Source organism: Blennius ocellaris (assembly GCF_963422515.1).
Source record: "Blennius ocellaris genome assembly, chromosome: 2".
Classification (NCBI taxonomy): domain Eukaryota; kingdom Metazoa; phylum Chordata; class Actinopteri; order Blenniiformes; family Blenniidae; genus Blennius; species Blennius ocellaris.
In genome coordinates this window covers 5,437,349-5,449,483 of record NC_137651.1, presented here as the reverse complement: position 1 = coordinate 5,449,483, position 12,135 = coordinate 5,437,349, and the positions used below count along the sequence as shown (strand labels likewise).

General features: G+C 41.6%; 1 protein-coding gene across 2 annotated transcripts in view; it reads right to left on the bottom strand.

The window, feature by feature from the left end:
- Nucleotides 1-126: 126 nt before the first annotated feature.
- Nucleotides 127-12,135, bottom strand: part of gosr1 (golgi SNAP receptor complex member 1) — a gene marked incomplete at its 5' end in the record, with an annotated part of 28,615 nt that continues 16,606 nt past the window's right edge. For both annotated transcript variants that reach the window (XM_080509721.1, XM_080509722.1), the window contains 3 exons: nucleotides 127-738; nucleotides 967-1,049; nucleotides 6,291-6,320. In XM_080509721.1, the coding sequence (XP_080365847.1) occupies nucleotides 614-738; nucleotides 967-1,049; nucleotides 6,291-6,320 (238 nt within the window). In that variant the 3' untranslated portion in view covers nucleotides 127-613. The remainder of the gene's footprint in view (nucleotides 739-966; nucleotides 1,050-6,290; nucleotides 6,321-12,135) is intronic.

The following is a 12,135-nucleotide window of genomic DNA, read 5'->3' as shown; positions in this document are numbered from 1 at the left end:
CGCCTGATTCCAGCCGGTGAACATTCACATAAGACCGGCGGCTCAACCTGTACAAGAGGATTCCAACAGCCTCCCTGTGTGGAAATGGTGGATAACAGAAAGTATTAATAATAACTGCCTAAGGCCTGCCTTTATTCACTTTTTATTAGAGATAAAAGTTATATATTTAGTGTCACACACTTCTTTTGTACATACTGATATGAATAATTTATTAATTCACATTATACAGCCCACAATGAAAGATCGGTCCCACTCCATTACTTAAAAACAACCAATGAACTTCTTTCACCTGTAGAAAAAAAAAAAAATCACAGTCTCAAGTCTCTTCATACAATTAATCAGACGAAGTTTCCCTCCAAGTGAGTTATCAACATTTGTTTTTAATCTAGTCTTCCAGGTCATTTTGGTCTTGAGTCCCTTGTTGGTAGAAGAACATGCAGGCACCAGCCCTCGATGTGTTTCCTTGCTAAATACAGTCCGAATGTGTTTCTGTCCCAGAACTGGCCCGACTGAATGTCTTCTGTCCGTTAACCGCCAAGACCGAGCTTGGTCTCCAGTGTGTCCCCTCGCTCCAAAGAGCCCGCGAATTCCTCTGCACTGATCTCCCCGGGGTTCAGTGAAAGGCGTAGAGCAGCAGGAGGATGGTGCACACGCCAATCACAGTTCCAAGGATGAGCGAGTCCCTTCTCTTCCGCAGGTTGATTCGCTGGATGAGATTGTTGATGGTTGGGAAACGATCTGCAAGAGTGAAAAGTTAAGGACCCATAAATGTTCAAACTGATATCTATGTGTCATTTGGTGACGCTCCAAATAGCCTCCTTCTATTGAGGGGAAAAAAAAAAAAAAGTGGATCGATTCCCAAAAGAGCATTAGCAAATATTGTATTAATAATCCCTCGACTTTAAACCTGGATGTGAGCTTTCCATTTGGCTCCACACAGTCGAGCATGAGCAGAATAAAGGATACTGGCCAGCGTGTTGACCCTGCTCTGTATGGATTTCAGCATGCCCCGTTGGGAGGTCATGTTCTCCTTGGTCGCCATGGCAATGCTAGGAAAAGAAAGACAGAAACAGAGAGGAAGAGCAGCCATCAGTGGTTTTCTGGGTTTACTACTGTCAATGAGTCAGCGTGAGGCCAAGACATTCAATCTACTGCAGGATGTTTTCCAACCAGTTTAAAGAGTAAGAGGTTTCAGAAGTGAAAACTGGACCATCGATCCCGTTTCTGACCCACACACACTAAACTAATATGCAACGTTTTGAAGGCCACAGCCATGTGGTAAAAGTCGAGTGAACTCGTCTCAGCGAAGTCACACTGATTCTTCTTCTCTCTGTTGCAATCGTTCTTTAAGAACAGCCTCCAAGATTGTTTTTGTTTTAAACATCTGGGGGTCACAGTCACTAAAGAATTAAACACTATACAAAGAAAACTATGACAAACGACAGAAAATGACTTTCAAAGGTGGTCCACCCTACTGCTGGATCCAGGTTTGAGAATCAAAATAATTAAAATAAATATACTACCAACGCCCCTCTACTATAGATGTCCCTCATAGTCACTTCATGACCTGGTACGGGATGCAACATATGGCAGGTATCCCCCAGTTCAGAAGCCAAAATCTCTTACTTTTTTACCTTATTTTGTGCATTTGTGTGTTTATGGCATGATCTTTATTACACATATAATAGATTTACAGTTTAAACACAATTCCTACACAGGCTGAGATTTGGGCTGGTTTTTATTGAGGTGTGTGGGTTTTACGTTATTTGGGCTGGAAACACTGAGTCCCAACTGGCAACCCTGGTGCTGACCTGTGTAGACCATCCATATTTACTTCTGTAAATAGCGTGCTTCACGCCGTCTTCGGCACATGCGCAGATAGTCTGGCAGAGGTGGCATTAAAAATGTAATGTGAATGATCAGGCAAAAAAATGGAATCCCAGCAGAACATTGGAGTTGAGCATCAAGACTGCAGCGTGAATTAAATCAATGACTACCGCAACCACAGAGCTACACTGCATAAGAATGCAACAATAGATCACTAAAAATGACAAAGCTGGTTGACTACACTAAAAAAAAAAAGAAGAAAAAAGTGCATCGGCCACTTACAGGACGATATATAACTTGGTATCATCAAAACGGATTTTTTTTTTCTTATTTTAATGACTTTATTGTTCTGAATGAACTGCTAAAGTACAGATAAAGATCTGCTCTGCTTCCTCCTGCAGCGTGTTGAAGAGTTTCCCTCTCATGTACCCCGACAGACGTAGTCCAGCTGCTCAGTTTTCCACACACTTGTGCTTCTCATTATAATTTCAGGTTAATCCAGTCATTTTCACCCCAGTGTCTAACATTTGGCTGAAGGACTGCAGATGACTGCCACAGTTTCCAAGTGTCGATTTGGCTGCATGTTATCACACCATGTTTATAAGCTTGTGCTTCCTCTCATCTTTTACCAGCAGGTTAAGCTTTGAGTGTACTCACTGTTTTTATTTATGCTTTTTTTTTATGTACAAAATAAACACTGCCAACATTCAGACACCAAATCTCTCTGCACATTATTGGATTTAAGCACAATTTGCATATTTTGATAACCTCTTGATCGTCTCCAAGCACATTCATGCTACAAGGGAAGGCTCATCATGGAGTACTTTACCCTAGTAGAGTATAATATTCAGCTTATCGACATCATCTCCGGCTTCACGTGGGAGCCCTCGGTGTGCGTGTGAGGCTTGTACACGGAAGGTATAGAATTGCTGGGTTATTGTGCATCTCTTGTCCTCAGCAACTTTCAGGGCAGGAAAGTGCAGCTGGGCATTTGGCAGCAAAAGTTTGGAGCTGCGTCTTGGCCTCCTGTGGCATCTGTTACACACAATAATCGATAGAAGCTACTGAGCCCATCTCTGAGCCTTGCACCTCATTCGAGATGGAGAAACTCGGCCCTCATGACATCCTCTCACTTGCCTCTGCACAGCAAACAAGACATCTGGAAAAGCACTGCTCCAAAAAATAAAGGGAACACTAATATAACACATCCTCGATCTCCATTAAGGAAATATTGCAGTTGAAAGTCTTTATTCAATATGTAATAGAGTGCGATGAGAACGAAATAACATAAAAAAAGGATCAATGTAAATTAAAATGATCATCCCCATGGAGGTTTGGATATAAAATAAACTCAGACGTTCTCCACAGCGTCTCCAGACTCTGTCACATCTGCCACATGTGGTCAGTGTGAAGTTGCTCTCATCAGTGAAGAGCTCAGAGCGCCAATGGCCAATCTGCCAATATAGCTGTTCTCCGGTAAATGCCGAACGCCCTGCACGGTGTTGGACTGTAAGAACAGGCCCCATTTGATAGCACCCCGGTGAAGTTTGTTTCTGACAGTTTGAGCAGAAACCTGCACATTAGTGGCCTGCTGGAGGTCATTCTGCAGTGTCCCTCGGGTTCCTTCTTGCACAGAGGAGGAGGTAGCGGTCCTACGTCTCCTGCTGTACTGGCCTGTCTCCTGGTAGCTCCTCCATGCTCTGGACGCTGTGCTTGAACACACAGCAAACCTTCTTGCCACAGCTCACATTGATGTGCCATCTTGGATGAGCAACTTGTGTTGGTTGTAGACACGCCTCCTGCTCCTCCAGGACTGAAACACTAACGAAATTCAAAAGTGACCAAAACATCAGCCAGAAACGACGAGAACAGCGTAATGGTTTGTTGTCACCACCTGCAGAACCTCTCCTTTATAGGAGTTGTCTTGATAATTGCCTCTCATTTCCACATGTTCGTCTGTTTCATTTGCACAACAACAGGTGAAATTAATTCACAATTATTGTTGCTTCCTTACTGGACCGGTTGATTTCACATGAGTGTTATATACTGAATTACATTGTGTTGTTTAGGTGTTCCCTATACAAGCAGTGTATTCTGCTGTGTTTCATTAATGAAAATTAACTAAGAACAATTGGTTTGTGAATGGACCTTACAACAGCTTGGAGTATTGAGTGATACAAAAATTTTTCACATCAAATAAATGTAGAAGTAAAATTATTACATTTATAGATGTGAGCTTTTAATGCTGAGAAGTTAATCAGATTCACTTACTATAGGAAATATTCTCCATGCTTGTTCTTCACGCAATACAATATTAATACAATTATTTTGACCAAATAATAGTAAATAGTGATTTAAAACATCAGGAGCACTGTGGTACATGTGTTTGTTTTTCTCACCATGCTGGTTAAATTGCAGCATTCCCATCGGTAAGCAGTGGCCATGAGGGATAAAATCCCACGGTGGACAGAGCCCCACAGGAGCCAAAGTCAAAACAAAGTAAAGGTATTAGCGCAGTTGTTTACTTGCTCAGCTGTGGAAGCTGATGAGCAAGGGGGTCGTCTGTACGCGTGAGTGAGCCGCACATATCAACACTGTGGGGACGTAAATCTGCTCACAAAGCCACGGCACACGGCAAAATACCAACAATGTCACTCAGGACATCTACAAGTCGTGATATTTTCTAAATATGGGAAGGGTAAAGTCCTGAAGAAATTAAGGTGCGTCAATGTAACAACAAGTATGACACAGAGACACTGCTGTGAGTTTGTCCCGCACAGCAGGTTTCATTGGCAACGGGGTGCAAGTGTGAACTTGGGTAGGTGAGGTCACGGCATCTCCTGTGGGTGGAGACTGCTGAGGGGACAGTCCGCAGTCTTGGCGTGGAGCGGCGCTTCGGGGATCATGTTCTCCTCGGTCAGGAGGAAACACTTTGCTGACTCCAGCAACATCAACCAGCCTTTATCTTAATGTTAACCAGCTCAGGAGAATCAGAGCTGCAGGATGAAGACACACTTTGCTTTGGAACTAGTCAGTGATTGATGGAAGAGTGATTTGAACTCGTCTTTGAATCTTGCCAATTAAAATGACAATGTTTTTACTTCTGGGAATATTTTCCGCCGCTTGTGTGCTACCCAAAGTGCTTTACACTGTTGATTACGTTCACACTGATAATCACACACACACACACGCATGCACCAGTGGAGCACTTTGGGGTATGGTGTATTGCTCAAAGGCATGTAGACAGAGTGGGGGGTAGGGAATCAAACCCGTAACATTGACAAATGAGCCCTCTATGAACCGAGCCACAGTCCCACCCCCACTAAGTGAAGACTTCATTTTTGATAAGCTATGCATCAATCTGTAGAGAAATGAATTGGCACAAAGAGCTCCCACAAGATGAAAACAATGATTTACAATGTGCGTTTCATGAATTAATGAATGCTTTCCGCATGCGTTACATCAAACTCCCTAAACTACTGAAAATCAATTGTTAAATATTGATGATTTGGTACATCAATCACGAATATGTCAGGCAACACTGTGGACCTTTCTTCCTAATCATGTCTCTTTTGTTGAAGAGCAAAAGTACCTGCTAAAGGTCTAAACTCTAATCTTCCTTTCTCTCTTCTTTTGTTTCTGTAACGACTTGATGAATGAAAAACCAAACAGCTGCACAAGTGGAACAAACGAAGGTAGAGATAAATGACAAAATCCAAGTATTGAAGGTATCTCAGGAGTCCTCGGGCTTTCTGTGTGGGGTTTATTAATGAGCGACAGAGTTGAAAAAAGAAGAAGAAGAAAAGCAGAGTTTAAAGGAAAGAACAGAAAAGGAGCAGCGAGAGATGGATGATACCAATAAATGTGCCAAATTGGAGAAGCGACACAGTAAACACTGAGTAGACGCTCTCTCCCAACTAAATGATCAGTGTGCTCAAAAAGCAACACCGAAAGATTCATTAGAGTCAAGTTCCAAAATAATAAATCCAATTACAAACCATAAACCAGCATGGCCATCGTGTCATTTGTTGTAACAACTAATGCTAAACTTAAAGTTCCATTTTCTGTATTGATTTTATATTAAATCCAAACGACTACGGGAAGGTGTTAAATGCTAAATGAAATTAAATGTTTGAAAATTGAATTAAGCTAAAATGCTTTTCATTCCTGATGCTCTCATTGTAGGGGAACTAATTACACCTGACTACAACAGTATCCGTCCTCCTGAACTACACCCGGTCTTAATTCCTCGCCACTGATTTGATGGAAAATCTACCAAGTAGCACCGCTGTTTGACATGTTCCCAGCACAAGCTCAAAGGGAAATAAATCATCTACAGAGACGCAGGCCGTCTTCAGGTCAGTGTTTGATTTTGTTTGCACACAGCGGGTAAATGGTGTGCGTGTGTGTCATTATGTAAATTCATGTCTTCTAATCCATGCAAGACGGAAATCAGGTCTTACCTTATCGTGTCATCCATCAGTCGGTCCGAGCTGTACGCAGAGAGAGGGGGAAGAGAGAAGAAGACGAAGACACGTGTTAGTTATGAATTGAAGCAGCTTTAACATGTAATGGAATTTTGAAAAATGACACCTAATTGGCAAAAAAAATTATTCTAATGCATAAGAGGGCTTTTCCTCTGGTCAATATTCATTCTACAGTCAACAACAGTAACTTCCGTCTGTCTGGAAATTGATTTAATGGTAAATAGATTTCAGTTATAAGGCACTTTCTCACTGCTTGAGCAGTCTCCAAAGTGTCTCACATTGTTAATCACTTCCCCCAGCCATGCAAGGCAATATATGCAATGGAAGCAATTTGGGGCTCAAGGACACTTCGACATGTGGACAGATAGGGAATCAAACCTGAAACCTTCAAATCGAGAGATGGCTCGCTCTACTAACTGACCCAGTCTGAGATAAAACAGGTTTAGAAAATGATCTGGTTATATATACAATATATTGTTGTATGAATCTTGTATGAAGCTTCATGATATATTTCTGGTGAGACATTACACAACCAATAAAACTCAAACTGTCGTGGGCGAAGGGAAAGAATCAATTTCAAACATGCAAATAATGAACAGATTGACCAAAAATCTCAAGCTCATGCATTAGCAGCAACCACAAAATCGGAAACGGGAAACTCTCACACATTACGCCTACATTAGGGAACATCCATCAGTGTGCATGAGGGAAACACATTGTGATGTATTTCAGGCATTCATTGTTTCAATTCTTCATGACTATTGCTTCCAGTTAATGTAAACCAGTCCAGAACCTTTCTTCCACCATACGTTATCCTCCCACTTAAGTTTCCATGAATGTGCTTGGAAACAGCACTTTGAACAACCAGCTTCTTTTGTAGAGAACTTTTGTGGTTTTCTCTCCTTGTGGAGGGTGTCAATGGTGGTCTTCAGGGCAACTGTTAAGTCGGCACGCCATGACTGAGTAACCGATTGAACCAGACTGAGAGACTCGGGAATCTGTGGACGATCCTCTGCACAGCTGAGCAGGAGATTTGGGAGAATTAGCTCATTCGAGTGCAACACCATGAGTCTCCAATATTGGACTTTTCACAGGATTTCTTTTTCAATGAAATCTATGAAGCAAAATAACTTTTTCTAATACTATTCTAATTCATTGAGATGCATTTGTATATGACAGTGAAATTGTATCAGTGTTTAAGACGTTGGTACAGTTGTAGGGAGTCAAAATAATTCCATTGTTCAAGCACTAGATCACACTTGCTGGTTTGTGTTTTCTGGGCTGAATTAAAATGGGATTTTTCTCAAATTTTAACACATGCAACGTCAATGTTTTTTTTAGTTCATTTTCCTTTTCTAGTAATGTGAGAGTGAGGGCAAAACCACCATTACTTGGGTTTTTGACCCGAGATCTAGTCCAATATAACCGACCACTATAGGGACTGCTGTGTATTTCGCTAGTTGAAATCCACCATGTCTCAAACCACCAAGCAATCACAAAACATATATGCCACGAAGTAAGAACATTTAATGGTTACGACGGATGACAGGTGTCACAGCTGGGTCTCCTAAAATCATTTGACAAATTTGAGGTATAACCCCAAGTATTTGTGTTTCGCTTCTTTAAACCGCAGCATCAAATGAAGTGACAGTCTGTTGATGGCTTAACGTCATCAATGCCAACGTATCTGCTGGCTGGAGTTCTACAGAGAACACTGGAAGATACACGCCACACGCCACACACAAACACACCCTTTGCTGAAACACTAGTTTTATGTCTCAAGTTGCTCATGAACGACAAAGCTCTCAGCGGTTTGTTTTGTAAATGGAATCAATTTGGATAATGTTCCCGAGATCTGAAATAAACCAAACAAACAACCCTGAAGGGATTTGGTTTCATAGTTCTACATCCATTCACTCGCTCCACATCTTCAACGCCATGCCCGATGGTTTTTTTCTATTTGAAGATTTCACTGAATCAAACTAAGACATGAAAGGGAGGGCTTTCTGAGATTCCAGCTTTTCCCTTTTTTCACCCAAAAATAATCGGTAACTTAGCAGCAATTTCTGGCTGCTGTCACACACGGTGTTGCTACTCGTCAAATTCTTGTAACATTAATGATGCTGGAAAGGTGGAGCATTTGACCAATCTGCCAGGATTTGTCACACGTTTCCCCAACGCTCAACATTACAACATTTGGGAAACTTTCAGGTTTGCTACTATCAATAGACCTTTTTTGGAAGTCTTGAGCTCTCCCACCGTTTGTCTTCAGATGTGCTACAAAATGACGTTCGCCAAGGGCGTAATAAAAATCCTCAGCATGCATTTGTTTGTCTGTAGTTCTGTTACCAAGATTACTTCAAAACTGCGGCACTGATTTTGGTGGGATTTTCACCACAGATTGATATTAGTAGAAGTAGAAGATCCCATTAAATTATGGAGATGATCCGGACACGCTTTGGCGGCCGTCACAAATCTATGATTGCTCATTTCTTGTGCAATTAATTTCATGTAAAATAAACTGGGAAGGGTTTAAGATTAGTTGAAACCATTTTTCTGAAAAGAAAGTTACGCAAAATCCTGGGAATACATGTGCGAGACCTTGCCACTCACGCAAGGGAATCGTTAAGGTTGGTGACTGTGACCGATTTTTTCAAAACTCCTTCACCGAACGTGTTCGCAATCTGATCTGCAGCCCAGTTATATGGGTGCTGTAAGCCTGGGATGTTGCAGTCAGGCTCTTTAACTGATCATGTACTCTTGGCTATTGATCAACTTCAGTTTGGGAGGGAGAGAAAATCCTACAGCTTTTGGCTTACATATTTTATTGAGGAAATCAGATATTTTTCTTTTAATCGCACGGTTCCAAAAAAAAGATGGATGAGGAGTATGCAAGTCTCCAAACATTTAATGGGCTGCCCCATCTGTGCCCTGCAGATGTTCTCTTTTTAAGTGAGCAGAAAATAAACCCTTCCAGGCTCTGCATATGCACTGCTGGCAAGTAACTCTGCTGATCAAACAATTTGGGGCAGGACCACAAGAGTGAGACTAGTCTTGATACAGTCCTGGGATCTGCCAATGAAACAGATGATGAACTTTACACCACCCAGCTAAATACCATGACAACATTTGTTCAAATTCACATCCCACTACTGCTACTACAAAAAAATTAACTGTGTGAATCTCTTGTCGATATCTACACGAATAGGTCATAAAACATGGTCTAATCTGCATTATTGTCATAAATATAGATGAATGCAATATACTTAGTCTACCCACCAATTAAAATCCAGGTTGATTACATAGTTAATGAATATTCCAAAAATGCAGTGAATAAAGAATCGATTTTAAATGAATCTGATTGTGGTACATAGGAGACTGGGGTCTGCCACTGGAAACGGACAATGAACAGCAACAGGAGCTTGAGCTTCTATTACCATCGGGTTTTTTTGCATTTTAATCCAATGAGATCAGCATAAATCCATTTTCAATTGTGTCGATGTCCCGGGCATATCTACTAAATTCTCAGGGGCTTTTTTTCCCCCCAGCAGTTCCATTTCATTTTGGTGCGCATTCATTTAAAAGTGAGTCCTGGAGGATGAGGGCGTTTGAAGGAGACAGAGCTGCCATGCATGAACACACACTGCTATCGTTACCATAGGAGAGTTGCCCTGAGATCTGCATGAGTACATCTTGCAGACACAGTGTAGCAGACACTAATTGGATAGGTTGTTTATTTCGCAGGTTTAATGCTCTCATGTAGGTACACTGTGAAGCTGGGTGGTCTGGTGTTCGTGGGTCAGAGCAAGACGTAAGGTCCCAAATGCCTTGCTTGTAAAAGTTTTATATTATAAATGTTGTTTTTTTTCCCCCCCTTGACAAATACAATTTTCATTTATGAAAAGCTAATGATGCAGTGGATTGGAAAGTGGCACCGCAATCACAGTGAAGGCTGGCAGGCACACTTGGCACACATGGATTGTCGGAGCAGGGGAGCGTAGCAGACAATACTGCATGAAGGTAGTCGTGACGAGCAGTGAGAAAAACTGCCCCTCACAATGACTCCTGTCCTTTAGACTAATAGCATTTCAGAAATAAAACAAACCAGACGTTTATTTCACTAAGAGAGACATTAGATTGAACTGCGTTCTATCACAGGCAGTCAAACTGAAAAAGATAAAAAAGACACCTTGAGGCGACTGTGGCTCAGTGAAGTGGAAACAGTTAATGACTTAAATCAAAAAAACATCATGATGGAGCAACAGAAAGCAAAGTCGCCTGATGATAGTCTTCTCTTTATGTCAAAAGCTCAAATCAAGCAGTGGGGAAGCTGAGATTATTTTTTCCGGTGTAGATGAGATGAAGCCTAACATTAATGCGATCTCCCCTCCATACAGTCCGCAGCTAAAGTGGTGAGATTGATAGTGCTATCATGTTCATGTATTAAAGGGTGTTCCATAGTTTCAGCTTTGAGTGGTTTCTTTCCGTTTCCCCTGTTCAGTCGTGTTTTGCTGCAGTCATTACATTGCTCATTAGCTTCAAGCTAATTGCTTTTTTACGGTGTGATGAATATACACCCACACTGTCCACTAGATTTCCTGCTCTCCTCGCAATCGCACCAACACATGACATGGCAAACTACCTCACGCTTGCACACTTCTAATCTGTTTTCATCAATTCAGCCATGTGACAATTTACCTGTCGTTCTGGAGGGAAAAAAAATACTTCCTCGTGAGTAAATGCTCCGTCACATTGGCTTTTAGAACAATATGAGACAACTAATAGAATCAGCCCAGTAAACTGGAACATTAATTACTGTGCCTGGGAAATAGTCTTTCAGATCTTGGCACCAGTTTACAGAGCACAGACTGCATCAGCAAAGTGGAAAAGTGGCCGCAAATCAAAGCTAAGAGCTGATTCAAAACCCGCTGCTAAATACTCAGCAGATCTCCCACAACGAAACACTAAGACGGAACTGAGCTTTGTCGCAAAATACTTAAAGAATACCATATGGTGAACACATAAAATGCACCCAAGAAGAGCAAGGCGACCCTGGGACTGGGGGTAATAACCACATTTTAAACAAGAAAGAGTTGGAAATCATTTCAGACCTGAAGTGAGGCTCAAAAAAACTCATTTACAAGCAGACGAATTGTGTTCAATTTGTTCAAGAACACGAATAATAAATACCCCTGAACACTTTGCTGGTGCAGCTTCATTCATAACAATAGTTTGATGTCGTGATTCCTGCCTGCACACTCCCACCGGGTGGTCAAGAAACGCCTGAGATGAGCAGTTGGCCACTCGTTACATCTTGAACTTTGACATTTAGGCCTTTATTATGAAACAGAACCGGCAGCTCCTCCATTCAGACACACGGAGCACATGCAGTCACCGCACGCTCACCTGACCCGCCCCCTTCTACACTCTCAGCCAATCACAGGCCAACCCGCTCTGACAGTGTGTTTGGGAAACACAAAAGAATTGGAACCAACCACAGTCATTAATAAACCTTAACATTGCAATAAGCCCTCTCCCTTTTTAAATTAATTCAATCAATGAAAGACCTTATTTGTGCAGGAATGGGGCAAATGAAGTCACATCGAGCAGGCCGTGCAAATAAATAAATAGGGCGAAAACAGACAACATCTCTGGGTAAATAAATAGCAGTAATAGTAAAAATGTGATAATAAAAGCGTGAGTCTGATATAAATACAACAAAATGAAGGTCAACGGTTAAATATGTATCAGCAGGTGCAGGAGGCAGGATCAGCAGAGTTTTTGGTAAAACTGATGGTCATTTTTATGTTCAGACGATGGG